Source organism: Plasmopara halstedii (assembly GCF_900000015.1).
Source record: "Plasmopara halstedii genome assembly, contig: Scaffold_262, whole genome shotgun sequence".
In the NCBI taxonomy this organism is placed as follows: domain Eukaryota; phylum Oomycota; class Peronosporomycetes; order Peronosporales; family Peronosporaceae; genus Plasmopara; species Plasmopara halstedii.
In genome coordinates, this window is record NW_020187183.1 from 420440 (window position 1) to 440836 (window position 20397).

Genomic DNA, 20397 nt, shown 5'->3' on the forward strand with positions numbered 1-20397 from the left:
GAGGTCGGTGACTTAAGTTACGCTTTCTCCAAGCGCAAAGCTACTGCAGCCCCGCTACAGACCGGCTGAACACCGTTGTACGTGAACGGGCTTGCTAATTCTCGCTTCCCGCTAACGCCGCCATCCTATCGCCCAGGGCTTGGTGTGGAGGAATAGTCGAACGGCTAGCTGCTGTTAGCCCCGTCGCTGTCCGTAAAGAAGTCGATGACTTCCTGTCTACCAGACTGAGTGTCCTACGACACATCAACGATGCGATGGCTGAAAGTTAAGACATGCAGATGGAATATGCAGACGGAACCAGATTCTAAACTTTGTAGAGCCGTACTGTTCGGAGTTGCACAGCGTGCAGGATACGAAGAAGCACTCCGCCCGCGGGCGTTTGCGAAACCATCGAGGCTGGGTCTCTTCCGTGTGGATAGGCCTGATAGATCCGATAATGTCGTAAAAGTACGTATGATGTGAGACTGTCGAAACGGTAGACAGTACGTCGTGTCATATTGAATAACATCTGTGTCTGCAGACTAGGATACCAATTGAAATGTCGATGATTCTTTTGAATCAAACTGTAATATTTGAGAACTTTGACAACCTGGATATAAGATACGGCATTATTTAAGCTTGGTATGGCTTGAATACCAAAAGCCATGGACTGACCGAAAATCAAAACATTAACTTTTCTCCTCGTGTAGTTTTGGCCATGAATGAACTGCAAGGGGCAAATTCTGTATTATTGTGTGCTTTACGTTAACAAAGTTTTGATATGACTGCATTAAAAATACGGAACAATTCTAAGAAGTTTTAATTACAACTGGTCCAATTGTAATTATTATACCAAAAAAGACCGTGGGCGGCTATCCGCCCGTAAAATAAACACATAATTGTTTTAATGAAGTATAGAGATGCACGTACCTATTTAAAATAAGCTTACATATATGCTGTAAAAGACAGATCGAACTTAAAAATGACCGTAAATTTAGAGGCTCGTGCTTTCACCCCTGGTAAAATCGCACGACGCCAGCCCCTGTGCGTTTGTTAGCGCGGACTCCGAGAATCAGAGTAACTCCTGCGCAAAGTACACGACAACTTTGTTGCATGAAGTCACCTCTACAAGAACGCACAAAAGCTTTTGGCGCGGACGTAGAGCTACGACAGCTTTGCTCAATAGCATGGTAATATCTGATTTGGCTGGCGAAAATATTGTTTGGTGCCTTGAGCTAAGCTCGTAAAGAAAAGCGGCAGCGAGCCACTGTATCTGGATGAAACAGAATGCAGCGATCGTACGGCGTAGTCTCCTGGGTGCATTTCTGCTATGTCAGGGAATAACAACGAGATATCGCGGTCTCCAGAATGAGACGTTAGATTTTATCTGCTGACAGAGAAATCCAGAGGCTATTTCAGTGGGTCGTTTACAAACAAATCTGTGCTGTGGGCTCCAGGGAGTAGAGATGAGTCAGAGTGGCTTAGTGTCGAAGGTTATGGAGCGAAATCCAGTCGAGATAGGCGACAAAATTTACACATGAAAGGCCTACGTCCTAACGTGAGACAGGGTTGATCCACGCATGTCATAATGCCAGGGAACTTGACTTCGAGAAACCGTATGACGGTCCTCTTGTTTACCTTGCGGAGCAGTAAAGCTCGACCGGTTTGAGATGTCATTCCGGGGAGTTTGTGGAGAGCTGCACAAAATGAAATAGCCGAATGAGTGCGGCAATACCGAAAGATGAGCTGGGTTTGTCATCCGTCGTAAATTAGTCCATTATTATAACGACATTGAGTGCGAGGAGTGAGGCAGCTACCCACAAGGATTTTTCCGTTTCTTCTTATACTATATTGAAGAATTATTATGGTGTGGTGATGAGATGACCAAGCATCTTGACGAAAAGTAGTTTACTCACTATATCCAAATCTGTCACACACATAGGATGTGTTCTTGCACGATTCTCGATGCGGAATTCGTTTGAAAGTGAGTATTCCCACATAGTGCTAAAATTCTACGTCCAAAGTGCTACTGACAAGTGCGGGCTTATGAGAATTATAATCCAGCCACTGTTTCTGCGCAAACGTCAATTACTGAAAAGAATGTGCTTTTAAACAGCATGGTTGGCCGCTCCGTGATTAGTGGTCTGATCGTAGTTAATGTGTCCTATCGTACATAATTAGAGCTGAAATTATCGTTGTAAGGTGTATGCCAGGACGGATGCTTTAAAAGTGGTTGAACATGGCCGAGGGGCTACTCAGCAGATAAGCGAAGTTCATTCGTTTGGTGAAGCAGTCTTTTCACCCGTGTCGTGGTTAAGCACAATCGTATTTTGGCGAAATAGTTGTTTATTGTAATGCAGATCACGGGCTGCTGAATTTGTAAATCCACATCAAATACTTGCCAGCACTGCCCGAATGTATGTTCTCAAACAAGCTATTCTCTAATAGTGACAAGTGTGACTTTGGACCCGGCATAATCGAATCTCCGGATGCATTATTGAGAAGCATAATTTGCGGGCAGAAAAACTCCAAATAAAATGCGATTGTGCCTTGGCTGACCGGCTCCTCTTGCACGTATAGCGCAAAATATGCCGTCATGGCACACCATCCAAACAATGTTTTGCGAAATGGCATTACATGGTGCTTGGGCGCGATGAAAAAGACTGCCATCAAAGCTGAGAATGAAAGCCTCGAAAAAGCCGTATTTTTGGCCTTTTTAATCCGAACCCGCCATTTCAAATCGTCTAAGTCGTTCAGCCTTGTCCATAGGCTGCGTTTTATGCCAAGAAGAGGGCAATTGGTATGAACACGTCGTTGCATTTGATCCTAGCCAGCTTAAGTCGGCAGCAAAGTACCTCTCAGTTCATGACAAGGAGCTACTAGATATGCAGTATACTCTTGTCAGGTTCAGAGTGCAAATGCTGGGCTGAATTCTGAATGTGATCTGTTCATCTCATGCGTTGTCGCGCTCGGCGACGTCGTTAACGCATCTTTTACGGTGGATGTCTATGTGATTATCTTATTTTGCCATATATGCCCTCGCGGTAAGGTATAATCCGGGTTGTACTCAATGTGGTGATGATGTCGGTGTCGTGTCACCTGGACGGTGAGCTGACGCATTTCAGGATGTCACAATAATGAAGTCGCTTCGTTTGATGCAGCACGTGTTGCGTTGCTTAATGCTTCAGGAAGGATGGAATTTTTATAGCTCATATTCGCTAAATTGAGATCTTTATTGCACGTCTGCACCGTCAATTCCAATACATGCTGTACTACATAATTGATCCAATATACATTTAGCGTTTGTTGGTACCGTATGAGGAGGGCATCAGCCTAGATTGATGTGACAGGCACGTAATACCTCCTTAGATGGCTACCTCGGACGATATAGGACATTTGAGTCAGAAGCGCTATGTACTGGCGGTCTATACGTATAATTGGTTGAGTTTGCACAGGTGCAAATTGTATCAACGGGTTAAATCAACGCCGCATGCTTCGGCATCTTTGTCCAGCTTGCCAATTACTTTCGATTTCCCACAAGACGCGTCCGGTAATATTGACAATTTGGTCTTCGTGAGCCGTCCAGGCAAGATAGCTAGCATCACAATTACCGGTGAGAATCAGTTTAGCTGGTCTTCAATAAAAATTTTCGCTGATATGGCTTAGCAGCGACCGTATATTGGATAAGATTCAATCTTTTAGCAGGTATTTGCTCAAGATATTTGAGCCATGATCGCTCATAGACGAAGGGTCCGACATTACGCGTTAGTAAATCAGAAGAGAATATCATGTGGGGTACTTGCGTGGCGAGACCGCCATTTTAGAGCTAAGTGCTCCCATTCCCTGAGTAAATTGTTCGCGTTTCCACGGCCTTACCCCGCTTTTTGTTGTTCGTCTGGTTAGTCCCTCAATCCATTGACTTTTTGACGAGGCTCCTGTCTTTATGGGAGATGGGCTGTTGATACAAATCGACTCGCTGATATCAGTCCAGCTACATTTCGCCGTAGAAAATACAGGCTTCAACTGAAGGGATGCGCTGGGTGCACTGCGCTATGACTGAGAGCCAGATTGTGCAGAGCAAAATTTGGATTACAAAGGCAGACCAGATATCATGTTGGTCAGACGGTTTGGTTCCGGTACTAACCTACCTGCACATGCGTCTATTAGGCCAAGTTGCGATCCTGCTATATCAGACGTTTACAGTCGTAGTCAGAAAGAGATTAACCAAAACCGCAATGTTTGAAGAATGCGAACACATCTGGTTTCATGTGGATATGTTGAAGCCATCCTACGATTGAAACTATGTGGGCCATTTAGATCAAAGCTCTTTGCTTGAAGACAAAACGCCATCGCATAATCGCTTGCGGCTTCTGCTCTATGGAAAGAAGGTTCCTAGCCGCTTGGGGGCCTTAAGCTGGTCCTTTCGATGGAGTAGCTCGAAGAGCGCATCCACAAAGTGGCCCATTGCAGTATTGTCCGCACGTTGCAAGTTAATGTGATAGGCTAGTAAAAGCAGGCAATGGACGTGGCGAGTAGTAGAGAATAATTCTATGCGCAGCGGGTTCTTGACGAGCGTTCACATGTGCGCGATTTCAAAAAGGCAAGATAAGAATGACCCTTGTGTGTGACGCATAATGATAGCGGTTCTGATGATTTGGAACGGGTACAGAGGGTATCATTATCGATGTACACGTTACAGTATTGTGAGTGCAAAGCTCAGATGTGCCATAGTATTTCAGTAATTTAAATATCGATAAACATTTTTTTGGGATTTCTCATTTAGAATTATTCGATTTAAATAAGCAAAGTTGTTAGAACAATATCAATATTTAACTATCGCTCACATACGTAAAATGTTCATGACACATATTTATTAACATGATGGGGGTTATGGGAGGGGGTTACGCCGAAAGTCAGTTGCTGAAAGGCACAATAGTTTTATCATTATAGATTATAGATGATCAACGTTCAATAGAAGCTGATAGTTGTAATTAATGCAGGCTATATCAGTCTCTAATATACGCAATGTTGAGTATTCTGCAACGAAGTAGTCGTGCACTTTGCACAAATACAGCTTTAACTCTGGAAATCTACGCACAGAGATTGGGTGAGTGCGCTCCTACTAGGATTGTTGGAACCACAAGTTTTTGATCGATAATGCAGTTGCTTGAATTTAAATCTCAAGAGTACATAGCTAATACGGTTTATTTGTTCTTGATAAAGCTGCCATTCGTTTCTGACGTGCGACTGGACCCCTACGTTCTCCTCGGATATCCCTTTTCAGAGATCTATAGCCTTTATAAATAACGATGTCCCGATACTTATGTAAGTTCACGATTACATGTAAAATTTGTACAATGGTAACATGATGTATTTCTGAGTCGATGCGTAGGGTTAAGTAAACTTGCCTCGTGCCTCACCCCGCTAAGATGTGGACTACACTGGGGCTCATACCTTAAAAACACTGCACATAAGTACTGATTATCGAGCACCCGGTCTCACTTCACTCTCCGCGACGAACGTGCTCTAAATATTTCTCGTCAGGGTTGCCGGAGCATTCCCTGATGAAAGCACCCAGAGGAACTCTTTGAGTCTTGACCAGACAGCTCTACCCCCGCCTGCAGTATCCTTGCTGCTCGAAACTCGGATGTCGTGATCATTTCCATCAGCAAGAATTTTCTCGACACCCACCGTCAGGTTACGATAATACCCTGCTCGTTATCGAGAAGACCAACGTGCTATCAACTTAGCGCGAAAATCATACCAACCCTCACACCATGGTCGCGATTTTAAACCGTCTGAAGTCGACTGCTATGCTGGTGCGTGGCTCATACTATGCGTCCTTTACTCGCACCCAGAGCAAAATAAGCGCAGCGAAGTCGCTTCACAGACATTTTCTCAAGCCAAAGATAATAGAATCGTCTGCACTTGGAGCAGCTGCGTTTGAAAATACTCGTACCGTTCATTATGGATGTTTTCTGCGTACTGGATGCTATCGACGGGTATTTACCTCAATTTGTGCGCTGATTAAAGTCGCACGCTACATATTATCTTAAGGTCTTTCACAACCAGTTCCCTAAGCCATTAACTTTAGTTTCAGTGAGCGGACGTTTTGGTCACAATCGATCATCTCAAGCTCCTGCTGTACTCAACTTAAAAAAAACAGCTGCAGCAGCTACCGACCCGGGACCCACAATCCGCAAGGTCAATTTCTCGCACCAGCAAGAAGCACGCTGCGACGAACGACACTTCTTTAAATGGCTGAGGGCGTGACAAAATGTAAGCGCTACGAAACCAGTTTTTTTTGCCGAAGTGTGACCACACATCTTACGAGTTTCATTGCTGTGGTTACCCTTCGACTTCACCAATACTCAATCGCGCTGCCGGATCGCCAGACATTACACGTGAAAGTCCATTGTTCCTAAAATGGGGCTGCCGTAGCTGTTTCGCTGAGAAGAAGCTTGGTTCAGGTCGGTGACCTTCGTTCGATACTTAGAACCTGTACGAGCGTAGCTGATCGCAACCCACTTACTCCAAAAGTTATTACAACCTTAATTCCAGGCTTATTTACGCTTTTGCTCAAGATGTACGCTGTCTCTATCGGATTAATTTGCAGTAAAACGCCTATATCTAAATCTATAGTTTTATATCTATTTAGTAAAATGTAAGTTAATGTACAATTACTGGCAGTCCCGCCACATACTGACTTGCCCTACCATTGTGTGATTACGCCATATTGTTCAATCCACACCATTATATGGACACACTTTTTGTGACCCACACCCTTCATACCAGGGCACGTGAAACTACGTTACGGGGCTGATATCAACAAGTCGATTCTCATCGATAGCCCCCCGACTCCAAATTTCCTTTGTGGCACCCGGAAGACGTGAGACCATTAGTCATGTACTACGGGAAGTCGATATTTGTCTATTTCAAGTTGTCCACTAAAATGGTATAAAGCACAGTATTCTTAGCATGAGGTCTCGATTTTGAGACAACACTACACGTTGAGTGTCATTGAAGGCAGCAAGTCTTGAGATAAGACATAGCGGTGGAGGAATGCGGCCGTGCCTCAATGAATTGGCATTCGGGTCCTCTAAATTTTGATTTTAATACTTTCAGCAGCGTTATATTTGATGCATCTGGACGACACGCTGGACATTTTGCCTTATCAAATAACGACGGCATCATAGTAACACGCAAAAGTGCATAAATGAAGAAGGCGAAACCGCATCCACCACCACATTAAGCCGACCCGACGTATACCTTAAGAGATGTGGGGACGATGTCGCTCTGCGGAGCGACGCATGATCGGCATTGATCACAAATAATGGCTAAGAAAAAATGCGGTATGAACTTGACTACAAGTTGCGACTTGTGATATATGAGGAAGTTTATTGCAGCAGCTTTCATCGGGCGACCACAAACTCGATCACTCGTTCATACAAATGTCATCTGCTTGAGGGAAATGCAGCCCATTTCGAATGCTAAAGCATTACAAGACGACGAGTCATAGCCGATCAAGATTTGGCATACCAGAATCGGGGCACGCTTTTGTTGCCAGAGTCACAGCTTTGAAATTTTTTTGCGGTATATCAGCGTCTATGGCTTTGCTATTAGCTTGACACATTGCCAGAACTCTGGCATTCGCTGACCTGTCAACTCCAATAAATTATGAGTGAGCTGTATTACGTGTCGGTGCCGTTCAACTTCCTGTCAGCTCTTCTTCATTGCCACGGCAGAAGCGAACCGTCCACGTGAAGCCTTGATCACAAGACTGAGATCGTAAGTTACTTTCTTTACCGAGCAGGCACCGCTGCATTATCAAGATTAGACCCTTGGGGTGTCTTTGTCGGAATGACGTCCACACATGTGGTTTGTGCGTTGCGTTACGAATGACACATTTTTTTAATAGTGCATGGTGGACAAAATATCAACAATATACTTACTGGTTTCACACTTCTATCTTAAATGATTCCAGTGCATAAGATTTAGGCTCTGCGTTTGCGATTCGGCAATAAAGAATTTGCCTGGGCCACGTTCAGGATTCAATCCTCAACCCCAATACCGGGGTCGAGGCCAAGGTTGGAGCGGAATGACCCCAACCTTGAAACCACTACTGATCAGATGCAACGCCTTTTCAAAATGACTCCATCGCAATACTAGCATCACTGAAATTTTAGCCACTGGACAGTATGTCCACCACGGCCGCTGGCATTACTTTCGCGAGCTGACATCGAATATTTCGGTTCTGGATTGAAACTTTTTTTAAATGTTGTAGCTATTGGATAATTATTAAATTATGCTCAAGAACATATTTGTCATTCATTCGAGAGAAATTATTAAAATGTTACATTCAAAATTTTATGCTTGTGGCCATTGATTGATACAGCACCGTCACTCATGGTTGAGCATGACCGCTATGAGCACCCACTGGTGAGCCGTTACGCCACCAAGGAGATGAGCGAGATTTGGTCGCCCGACCGCAAGTTCTCAATTTGGCGCCAACTGTGGCTGGCACTGGCATCGTCCGAGAAGGAGCTGGGTCTTGCGATTACACAAGAGCAATTGGACGCCATGGCCGCCCATCTTACGGACATTGACTACGAGTATGCGGCCGAGATGGAAAATAAATTCCGCCACGATGTCATGGCTCACGTGCATGCGTTCGGAAAGGAAGCTCCTGTTGCTATGCCTATCATCCACCTGGGCGCAACTAGCTGTTACGTGGGTGACAACGCCGACATTATTCAGATCAAACAAGGTCTCCAGCTTATTCAGCGCAAAATGGTCAAGGCGATGAAGGTGCTTGCTGACTTTTCTCTTGAGTACAAGAATATGCCCACGATGGGCTTCACGCATTTCCAACCGGCGCAGCTTGTGACCGTTGGTAAAAGGGCCTCGCTCTGGCTGCAAGATTTTTGGCTCGACTTTCAGCATCTCAATGAGCAAATCGACAGTCTGCCCATGCGGGGTGTCAAAGGCACAACTGGGACACAAGCCAGCTTTCTTGACTTGTTTGAAGGTGACCATGAAAAGGTGCGTGCTGAAGCATGTTGATTTTGCGTAGTGATACCCATGTTCTGCCTGTTTGTAGGTCAAGAAGTTAAACGAGTTGGTGGCCAAAAAATTAGGCTTTAATAAGGTCATTCCCGTGTCTGGCCAGACTTATACTCGTAAAATTGACTACTTTGTGCTATCGATTTTATCGGGTATCGCTCAGTCGGCCTATAAGATGGCCGGAGATATACGCCTTCTTGCCAATATGAAGGAAATTGAAGAGCCGTTTGAGAAGAATCAAATCGGATCTTCAGCTATGGCTTACAAGCGCAACCCCATGCGCTCGGAACGTATTTGCAGTCTAGCGCGCTACGTGATTTCCCTGACGAACAACGGTGCACAGACCCACGCTGCTCAGTGGTTCGAGCGTACGCTCGATGATTCAGCTAATCGGTAAATTTGGTGGGCTGGTCGCAAAGATATCGAACTCACAATTACTGTCTGCTACTTGTAGCCGAATGGTGCTGCCAGAGGCTTTTCTCGCTACGGACGTCATTCTTAACTTGGTAATCAATGTGTCGGACGGTTTGCAAGTGTGGCCAAATGTGATAAAGGCGCATATTAAAGCCGAGTTGCCGTTCATGGCTACAGAGAACATCTTGATGGCTTGCGTCAAGGCTGGTGGTGACCGTCAAGAGCTGCATGAGGCCATCCGCATGCACTCAATGGAGGCAGGTAAGCGTGTTAAAGTGGAAGGCGCTACCAATGATTTATTGGACCGCATCGCTGCCGATCCGCTCTTTCAGGCCGTGCATGGCCACATGGACGTGCTATTGGACTCATCGCGTTTCATCGGCCGCTGCCCGCAGCAAGTGGAGGAATTCATCAGCGATGAGATTGCACCAATTTTAAAAAAACATGCTGAGTTGCTCGAGGTAGAAAACGTCGACAATATTAACGTATAAGCAGCGCCATAAGAGCATTAATACAAGTTCACCCAATCTCGCACACATGTAACTTCACGATACCATAGTAGTAACCACATCAGGTATGCGATTTCACAGGAAATAGTCCATGGCTCCATACACTTTTGCTCAGAACCGCTCTTTACAAACTTACGGCATGTCAAGTAGCTCGTCCAGTGACTACTCGGACGAGGACTTGGAGACAATGCGGCCAATCACTGTAGCTCCAACGGCTCCAAATCTCGACCAAGTAGTTGAGTTGGCGCAAATCTGTTCTTTCTGTACTACATTTCGCCAGCCACTGCGCTTGCCAAGCTTCTCACGAACGGTAAGTCGTCGGAAAAGGACCCCTCGGTCTCAAATCGTTTAATGGAGCTTCTGAAGCGAATTTTGAGTCTCCAGGGATGCGGGGAGACACTGATACGTTCGTAGATGCCTCGGCACCCCCTCGTACCCTGAAAACTTGAGATTTGTATGCAGGGCGCAGTTTTTACTATTTCGCTACCAATGCTTATCAAACGTGTAATGTCGTTGTATGTTGGCCTCAGGACCTTCAAGAAGCCATTTTAAGCGCGCCAAATGGCGATACAACCCACGTAAGTCTGCGAAAAGGATACAGCATTGCTGTGGTGGTACGAGTCATGGTGCTGACAGTCCAATGGTCGACTAGGTGGAATTGCTCGCTGAACTGCACTTCAAGTTGGCGCGCGAACACCCATCGGCAAAAATGGAAAAAATGTAGATGGCGTACTTGTCAAGTGGTGATGAAGCTGCTAAGCCGATAGATATACTGATGAGTTTTAATTGTGTGACAGGGTTCAAGATTGGGAAAAAACACTGGCTCGTAAACTACAAGATAACTGGCGCAAGGAATTCACTGCGAATCCCATGGCTGGCGGCGTTGCGTATGGAGACTTGGTGGTGTCTGAAAGGGTGAGTGACGTTACTACTCACTTTGATCGTCATAGTGACATGTTTTTTGCATCAGGTTAAAATTCTCGATGCGCTGTGCCACTGGAAACTTGACACATGTGCCGATATCCAAAAACATATTGCCACACTGCAGAAAGAAAATGACATTGAGGCCATTGACCGACTGGTAAGAGGACTGTTTGGAATTATTGTACGTGACATACGTATGAGCTTACAAGAGCTTGTGTGACAATAAACGTAGCGAGCAGGCGAGATCGGAACGGATGACAACGGTGTTTCGTACTGGTATTTTCATGATGCATGCTGGGTGTATGCCGAAGATAAGCTACAATGGCAGCTTGAAAATCGGTACGGTCGTTTCCCAAATATCGATGTGGTAGCATCTCAATCATGAGTCTGCGTCCTATTGTTCTGTAGCGAGCAGTCATATATGGTTGAGTTCGCAAGCACTAAACGTATTCGGTTATCAATCAATTTCGACCCTGATTATACGTCTCCATCGCCAACGCTTGGCTTGCCAGTGGAAGTCGCGACTGATGGTAAAGGTGTGATGAAGGAGACCACGATGCAAATCCCATCAGAACTGAAGTTTAATCATGGCGAAAAAATTTCCGGGACTGATAAAATAGAGCCTGGACAGGCAGCAGCCGAAGTGGTCTGGGCGGAGAAAAAAGAGCCCGAACATGGTCATGTACCCACAGACGTTGGTGTGATTTCATTAAAAGAAGGATCCTCACCTGCTTTAAAGACTCTTTCCGATAAAAGTATGGACACGTGTATGCCACAAAGCCTCAAAGCTGTCTCTACCCAGTCGAACAGCCTGGAGGATTTTGATAGAAATGGCAATTTTATCAAGGCGGAAGCAATGGCTAGTTTTGCTTCCGTTACTGTAGCCTATGGATCCCAAGCTGAAGAAAATGCAAGATGTTGTGACAAGAGCAACAAGAAGAGCCTGGGTTTACACGTAAGGATCGATGCTACTAGAAGTTCAAAAATGGAAGGGCCTGGAAAAGCTTTCGACAGTTTACTTGACCAAACCCAATCATGCGTAGTAGCTGTCGTAGGCTCTAAAAAGCGTACAATTGTCGACGATGACAGCAGCGGAGGCAGCAGTAGTGAAGCCGAGACCTTGGTTCGATTGACAGGTGCGAAGTTAGATATGCAGGCTGTTGCATCTACGCAGCTGCAGAAGAAACGAAAAACCAGCTTTGGGGCTAAAGGCCCTACACAAATACCGTGCGCCGAAATATACAAAGATCAATTGGACACTCACGCAAATAAATCGTCATATGTTCAGGCTGAAAGCGATGCTTCTGTCGCAGAGGATCACACAGCACCTATTATGGCTAATTCTGTGTCAACTGTGAACGAGAGATTACCCGCGAAGATGGTTGATTATTCGAGCTTGCTAACCGCAGAAAAGGAAGAAATCAATATGGCATGTAATGTTATTAAGAATGGCTCCACCGAAATCAAGAAAATTAAGGATGCTGCACGTGAAGTAAAATTATTAAGCTCGACTTTAAAGTCACCAACTGACCCAGATGCAGCGCCGGAACTGTTTGATATTACCTGCGAGAGCTGCAAAAAATGTTACGATATGCGGTATGTAGATCCTCCCCTTGTTGAACGTCCAACGGAAGAGTGGCGGTGTTTTGAATGCCTTGTGAATGATGCTCGGGGATGGCCTCGCCGACGAAAATCAGCACTTCGGGAAACATACTCTCCCCGTCGAAATGATTTGACGTCTCGAAAACGGGACTTATCGTCAAAGTCTCGCAGCGGGTCGTCGTCGTGGAAAAGTCCTGCAAAAAGCTCAAGTAAACGTCCTAGTTCATTTTCGAATTCTAAAAGCAGCAGCCATAGTAAAATTTCTAAGCGAAAGTCTTCTAATAGCAAGAGCGGTTCCAGCAAAAAATCGTCCTCTAAAAAACACAAGAAGCGCAAGTCCTCATCATCTTCGCACCATCACCACAGCAGTCACGGACACCGACGGCGGCATCACAGTCACTATCATCACGCTGAGTTTGCCAGGCTTGTTGCCTTGTTTCAGGAGCGGCAAGAACAGCGCCTTACTATAGAAAAGTCTCGTATCTGTGGAGATCTTGAGATGACGTATGATGACGGTCCTAAAGGTTGGCGTGTGGTTAGCTCGACGCTCGATGAGCTGCAAGCGCTTATCGAATCATTATCAGGTGGGTCTTTGGAGCAAAATCGCCTGCGAGGACGGCTGATTTTAATTCTTAAGGATCAAGAGAAGAGTGACGAGCAACGGCGTAAGCAACAGGAGCTTGCGTGGAATATATTGCCGCGGAGACAGTCATCTCGTATTGCGATTGGAAGAATGAAAAATCAGTCTGCAAATGAATCAGATGTACGTTGTAATTACACTTGTAGTATTTTGAAGTTGATCAGGAGGAAACGATTATTGTCTACAGGCGGACGATAATTGCTCTGAAAACGACAGAGAGAGCCGTCGTCTGAGATTGCGGTCAAGAAAACTGCATTCCGCGACGTCTGATTGTGACGATGAAAAACACAAGCATGACCGGTACGTTTTGGCCTTTGTTCTCTAGAGGTATACACCAGGATCGCTCATTCAGCTTTGGTTGCTCAGAGCTTGGCGGGCACGCCGGCGGCATAATGGCCTTGACCACGATGAGGAGGATGAAGATGATGGGACAATGGCTGAAGATTGGGTAGACTGGTCCCTGGTAAAGGTGAGAGAATCTGGTTTATAGGCTACTAAATATGGCAATGGTTACTAACTAAACACGGTCTTACTACCACAGTGCAACCCTCATTCTCTTTCAACGGTTTGCTTGGCACTTGTGAATCGGCTTTTAAAGGAAGAAGCCGCGGTTTGTTTAATCGTAGTACACTTATTTGCCGGCGAGACGATTGACTTGAACTTTTTCTGTTCAGGATCTATTCTCACGACCTGTGAACCCAGAACTCGATGGCTGTCCAGATTATTTGTCTGTCATCACACACCCAATGGATCTGGGTACAATTCGGTCTCGTGTTGAAAGCAATTACTATCAGGTGCAGCATATTGCTTTTCACTAATTGTCATAGTTCAGAAATGACCATCAAATTTTTGTGTCGATATTTAATCGCCGTTGCTAGAAATGGAATTTATTTAAAGAGGAAGTTGAGCTCGTATGGCGAAATTGTCGTACATTTAATGCTCCCGATACGTTAGTCGTTCAGTTTGCCAATGAGCTGTCAAAGCTTTCGCGTTCCATGTACATTGCTGCAGAGAAAAAAGGAGTGAATTTTTTGAAGGACAAGACGTGTCGAGATCTTAATGACAGTGATAATCATCTGAGTGACGTGAGCAAAGCAGAATCTCAATCCAGTATCAACAAAGCATGGTCTGAAAGCAGTGCATCAGAAAACAGTGACTCGAGTGATGGCAACTCGTCTTCTGCTAGTGACAGCGATAGTAACACTCGAAGGCGCGAGCGAGTTAACTCACGCACATCATGTGAAAAACCGCTGACTCGCCCGCGACTCAACCGCCCTCGAATATCAGTTGATCAGGGCAGTCGGTGCCGTTCGTCCAGGAAACGGCCTGTGCCACCCTCTATAAACCAGAGAGGCGAACTTATAGCATCTGCGACCGAGGTGCTTTCTCCTGTTCGAAAGTGTCGACAGCCAGTTCAAAAGCCGTTTTTGAAAAGAAACGATCAAGTCGAGCCTGCGTTCAACGACGAGGGTTCTAGTGGTGGCGATTGCACGAAAAATCAGAACGGCAATCTGTTGCTTTCTCCAACTCGTTTGCCGCCACCTCATGTAGCGCAGAAGCGCCCAACACATCGGCTCATCATCAGTGATAGCTCCAACTCTGATGACAGCTCTGATAGCGGCAATTCGTCCACTTCATCATCATCTGATTCAGATGACTCAGATAGCGATGCACGTTCACTAAACAAGCACCCACAACCACCTTCGCCATCCGCTGCTGTAGTCCCCACTCCCACTCCGCCCCCACCTACGCCACCTCCTCCGGCTACGTCACCTATAAAAAGGAGGTCCTCAGCGCAAGCGACGTTAGATCAAAGGCTTGATACGAATACTGGAGCTAGCCAAGATGGAGAGACGACAGAGCCATTCCAGTTAAGGCCTGATGCTCTTCCCGCTTGTACTCGCTCTCCAGCTTTTTTGAATCCGTACCTGTCTTCGTCATCGTCGTCCGATCTTTCTTCGAGTGATAGCGATTCCAGCGACGGAGACAGTGAGGTCGACTAACCGTGTAGTCTGAAAAAACGTGAAGTCATACATTGTCAAGCCCTTGCACGGATTCTTTTTTATTTCGCACGATTTAAAGAAGTTTGGTGGTGGTTGGTTTTGAAATTCCTATTTATGATAATACTACAGCCAATTACGAGAAGTAAAGTACGTAAACAATAATTCCAAATACCGCTAAGTAGCTAAGGTTCACCTTGCTGGCCAGAAAGCGAAAGTTGAAGTGAAATCGCACAAAATTACTTCCAGGCTTCACCGACACATTGTCTTCAAACCTATTTCCATGATATGGATTTACGAGTCCAAACTGCATGTTTAACCAAGTCGACACCTTGTAAGAAAGCCTCACGAGCCAAACCACCTCATAAGAACAAATGGGGCTGAGCATTGGGTCGCCAATGTATTCTGCAGTTTCCGGCGAGCACAAACGCATTCCATGTTGTAGCTGAAAAATACCTTCACGAGAGAGCAAATGCGGTAACTTTTCGTCACGACTTGGAGCGAATGACTCTAAAGCACTGGTACCTGTCGTAGATGACGGGTACGAGTGAACTGTTGAGGCCACATAAGCATCTGAGATCTCAAATACTCGCCGCAGTAAGCGACTGATGTTTTGAACCTGCTCAGTTACCCTGTCAACGGTTTTAGTGCTTGATGCGCGAAACACGAAGCTTATATTCTGGTACAAGTTGGCAGAGGATGCTGAGGCCGCTGTTACACCAGTGGCCCACAGCTTGTCATAAAGACGTTCTGCATCGCGATGAAAGCTATCGTGAAGTGGTACAGGAGTGAGGTCGATACCAAGAGACTTGCAGTAGAACGTCAATACGTGCGCTTGAGTAGCTGTGAGGCCTTCGCACGCCTTCAAGGACTTGGACTTTGAAGAGGAACCGAAGCTTCCGCTACGCAAACGTGTTAAGCCTGTGTGATTGCTTGAGGGGATAGCAAAAGGCTGACACTTTTCGAGATGAAGCGACGCACGGCGTAAAATGGCCAACAGATGCGGGTTGTATATCCTCATGACTCGTTCCACAATCTGCAGGTTAGGCTCATTGCCAGAAGAAAAGTCGAGATCTTTTGCGCGCGCCACAAACGCGCCTAATAGTGTCGTGTAGAAGTGATAATTTGCTAGCACGTAGCTTTCCCACGCAGATGTGTACCCGGAAATTGTGCCTCGGTCCGTTATAATTCCTGTTGCCTCCACCTCTGTTGGATAGATCCAAGACCTGCAATACCAAGGCTGAATATAAGCGAGCCAAACCTCCGTTATAGCCAGAAAAGCTGTCGGGGAGAAATCAATGGGTGCCCGAGAGAACACCAGCCGGAAGAAAGAGTACAGTGGAGGCCGTAGCATCGTAACAGTACGACTGAGATACACCCCAGCGCCCCCCTGAGACCCGATTACTGAGTCCTCCGCCAAGGCAGCAGGAAAAAATGAGTCAGCAAGTAAGTGGATAATCGCGAGTAATAACGAGCTCAACAAATCATCTGACGGTGCCATATAACTTGTCGTTGTATACACTGATGCAAAAGGGCTAACGCTTTGCATAATATCCGGTGGTGGTGAATGGATGACACCAGAAGGTGCACTTGTAGCCACGAGAGGCGCATCTGAAAATGAAACAAGATTTTGTCGAAGCCAAAACTCGATCAAAATGTGGAGAAAGAGGCTTGAGTTCTTGAGCAATCTGCCGTGAAATCGGCTTTTAACACCGCGATTGCTGTCGGGCAGAAATGCTCGTAAATACTGCAGTAGTAGCACATTGTACGGGTTACCTCTAGTCAACGCCGCGACGCCATCTTTCTCGAACATTCTCCAGCTTGACTGACGAGTCTTAACAGCTGTAGAATGTGACGGTGTCTTTGAACCGTCAGAGCTCGCTTCCAACGTGCCAGATATCGTTGATGTTGTACATCCATTTGGGTGTGAAGAGCTTGCTGGGTGCCGGAAAAAATAAAAGAGATAGAGCTCGGTAATGGACACGAGGAGCTCCGGATTGCGAAGATCCAGACGCTGCTTGGTCAGTGGCTTATGTAGCAATTGTGTGAAGAGCAAACTAACCCCTCGGCCACTCAAAATGCTTAGTTTGCTCTGCTCCGGTAGAATGTCCAACCCTAGCTTAAACTCCACGGGATGCTGCACTCGAAAAAGGAATTGAAACACCGAAGTATTCTCAGAACGCACGCCGCCTCCCAGTAGTTTAATAATGGCACGCCCATTGCTACTCAAACTGACTACAAAATCGTCAATGTTGTCTTCATCCGAGGAGACACCCGCTGCCATGCGCTTTGCTTTCTCTTCAGCGCGTACTTTAGCCGCGAGCGCTGCGGTAGATCCTTCTGGAACCGGCCTTGAGCCCAGCCCGGCGCTGTAGTCGAGCCATCCACCGTCTTTTTGCTTGGAAATGGCGTCAAGACCAAATATGCGATCCAGAAGACGGTTAAAGCGCTCGTAGAAGATGCTACGCAGATGTGCTGACTGCTGCTTGACCGCTGAACCGGTTGACATACTTGCCTGCGTCTCAGCTGCCAGGTATCGATACAATGCCTCAGCTATGACTGGCACATCGTACGAATTAAGAGCGCGCTCAAAATCATCATCTGAACCATTAAATGTTAAGTTAGAAGAGACGAGAGCAGCAAGCGACGTGGAGTTTGTTGTGTCGGAGCTTTTGACGCGCCGCGCCATTGCAATATTAAGACTACTCTAATCTTAAAAAAATTTAAAAATTCAAGTTGAAAGACTGACGTAATTCAGTCTATATTCACAGCTTCTTACTAGAGTAGGACGCCTTTGCTTTTAAAGTACAAAACACCCACAACAAATGTGCCGAGGAAGAGCAGCACAGTAAATAGAGCAACACCCCAGAACCATCCACCAGCAGTTTCATATCCAGAATGCAAATTCATGCCAAAGACGCCGGCAACAAATGTACCGAAGGAACAACTGATAACTATAATGGAAAAGATGAGGTCTACACCAAGTAAGTAGTTTCGCATGGAGTCGAGCTGCATCATGACAAAGCTTTCCGTATTCAAAATGCGGTGTTGCAACAGATTGGCCTTGGTGCGAGTAGAGAAGATGTCTTGCAGATAATTTTCAATCAGCACTTCAATTTCTTCCGAGTCGATGCCCCGAAGATCCGCGAGCAGATTAGGCTCATCGTACAGCCTCGTGAGATATAATAGACGAAGATCCTCTTCATTATCTAAAAGTACCATCAAAGCGCGACGCACTCCATCCACTTGAGCCTCAAATTCGTTTACAGTATTTTTGAATTCCCGCAGTTTCTCAAGCTCTTGGGATTTCAGGCCGCCTTGTACTAAACTGTTTAAAGCTGCAACTCCAACGGGAGATAAGTGCTCGTACTGGGACTGAAAGTAACATGATAGAGTCGCCAGGAGTGCTTCCAGAGCTCTGTCTTATGATAAAATGTTAGCATTTAAAGAAGTGTTCAGTAATCGGAACAATACCTAAATTCAAATGGAGCATCATTTTCCGGTGCGGTTTCAGCAAACTTTGCTTTCAAGATGGACAAAAGGATATCTGCTCCGTCTGGAATATATACGAGGCACTGATTACGCATTACGATAGCACGCAGCGGATCTACAAGACATATCCTTTAGTGCTAGAGTGCTCGCATTTTACCTACTATGTCCTACCAGCACTTATTAATATTGCTTGTCTTCGAATGATAACGCGAGGTTCATTTGTCACTGAAAACGCATTTTCCATCTTGCGAATATCACGGGAGTGAACGCGCTAGAAAACAAACATTTTCAAAACCCCAGCTATACGTTTTGTAATAAAGACACGCTCAACATTTTACAGCTTACCTGAACACTTACTGCGTGCAATTCCTGCTGACTTAGTGAACGATGTTGCTGACCGAAATTTCGGCTTTTTCCAAAAGTTGCGCTCCGAATTAATGGTGACATTGCTTTTGAGTCCGGCGAAACGCTCCCTTCACGTAGAGTCTCCTTTGGCTTTGCAGCGTCTTGCGTCATGCACAGAACATCGTGACGACTCATCTCTTTTAATGTTGGTCTTCCCTTTCTGTCGAAGACCATCACTAATACTCGGCCACTCTTTGCTCCAGGGTCAAAATAACACCCATATTTGGTGCCATTGGAGCCACCTGACGTAATACTGTCCAGCGATCGGACTTCAGCCATGCGTTGATAGGTCCCATACGCTGTTGCCGGGTTGACATAGTTCATAGATTGCTCAGGATGAAGTAGTGGAGGTAATGGACACAACTTGCTCTCATCCCGCATGCCCGTCATTACTTGCTTTGACATCACCCACAACAATTTCTACTTTTCTAACGGACGGATAATAAGATTCGGTGATTTGATCAATCTTTTCTAAATCTCTGTGTTGGCAACTTTTTGGTGGTAAGTCGTCATTCTTGCATTACAATAGACCGCATGTCAATACAGACAAGAGCATCTTACTTTGAGACTCTCACAACTTTTGCAGCCCGCACCTGCATGCGATTAACGCTGACTTCTTCTTAGATGCCATCAGTTATAATTACTTCATTTTTGTTCATCCAATTTCCACTATTTTGTCTCTCAAAACTCAGCTTGACTCGTGATTTTTTCAGTAAATTCACGCATTAAAGTACCCAACAAGAGTTATCTGAAAAGGCACTTCAAGCTGCTTCTACTTACAGATTATATCAGCCTTAACGCTTCATCTTAACAATGTACTAGCGCTCATCGGAAGCAGTAAATAATTCGATTTGTTTGATAAGTGCTCCCGGTTAGCGACCAAAGCAAGTTTATGTCAGTGCAGTTATTTCAATCCCAGCTCAATTTTGGGCGAGGATCTGCCTGCATTACCGACGTGGCAATAGTCACTTCATTCTTGGCATTAATTTTTTTTATATATTATGCAAAGACTTGGCTCGTCACCAACACATCGGAGCCGAACGCAGCTAATGAAGTAGACCCAAATTCAATCTCTCGGACGAAAAATATAGTTGTGACCTACCGGGCACAACTATATTTTTCTTTAAATCAGTAAATTAGTCGAATGCTGAAGACTTTGTAATACGCTCGGTTCGAATCACCTCCGGTTTAAAATTTGTTTTATCGCATAAAATTGTTACTGGCGTTTGTTAATTGTCTCACAAGAAGGTGGCGGAGACGCCGGCATGTATGACTCTGACAATATATTATCCTTCACCCATAATACCACTTTTGGCTTTGACCTGTTTTGTAAAAATGCCGCAGTCTAAATAGGGGTGACATTCATGTC

The 20397-nt window shown here is 45.5% G+C and overlaps 4 protein-coding genes across 4 annotated transcripts; 3 read left to right on the forward strand and 1 right to left on the reverse strand.

Annotated features, from left to right (window-relative positions):
• Nucleotides 1-5756: 5756 nt before the first annotated feature.
• Nucleotides 5757-6252, forward strand: PHALS_04530 (uncharacterized protein; the record flags this gene model as incomplete). The annotated part of the gene is made up of 2 exons (XM_024722353.1): nt 5757-5981; nt 6052-6252. The coding sequence occupies 2 exons, from the start codon at nt 5757-5759 to the stop codon at nt 6250-6252; spliced, it is 426 nt and encodes a 141-aa protein (XP_024573438.1).
• A 2133-nt stretch (nt 6253-8385) lies between these two features.
• On the forward strand, nt 8386-9947 carry PHALS_04531 (adenylosuccinate lyase; the record flags this gene model as incomplete). The annotated part of the gene is made up of 3 exons (XM_024722354.1): nt 8386-9021; nt 9080-9435; nt 9497-9947. The coding sequence occupies 3 exons, from the start codon at nt 8386-8388 to the stop codon at nt 9945-9947; spliced, it is 1443 nt and encodes a 480-aa protein (XP_024573439.1).
• Nucleotides 9948-10104: 157 nt separating this feature from the next.
• On the forward strand, nt 10105-15134 carry PHALS_04532 (Transcription initiation factor TFIID, subunit BDF1 and related bromodomain proteins; the record flags this gene model as incomplete). The annotated part of the gene is made up of 12 exons (XM_024722355.1): nt 10105-10275; nt 10496-10543; nt 10618-10685; nt 10763-10880; nt 10936-11046; nt 11122-11228; nt 11298-13254; nt 13319-13431; nt 13498-13600; nt 13673-13741; nt 13806-13925; nt 14010-15134. The coding sequence occupies 12 exons, from the start codon at nt 10105-10107 to the stop codon at nt 15132-15134; spliced, it is 4110 nt and encodes a 1369-aa protein (XP_024573440.1).
• Nucleotides 15135-15242: 108 nt separating this feature from the next.
• Nucleotides 15243-19433, reverse strand: PHALS_04533 (metal ion transporter family; the record flags this gene model as incomplete). Its single annotated transcript, XM_024722356.1, has 6 exons — nt 15243-15257; nt 15328-17833; nt 17911-18549; nt 18606-18738; nt 18795-18894; nt 18969-19433. The coding sequence occupies 6 exons, from the start codon at nt 19431-19433 to the stop codon at nt 15243-15245; spliced, it is 3858 nt and encodes a 1285-aa protein (XP_024573441.1).
• Between the last annotated feature and the right edge of the window lie 964 nt (nt 19434-20397).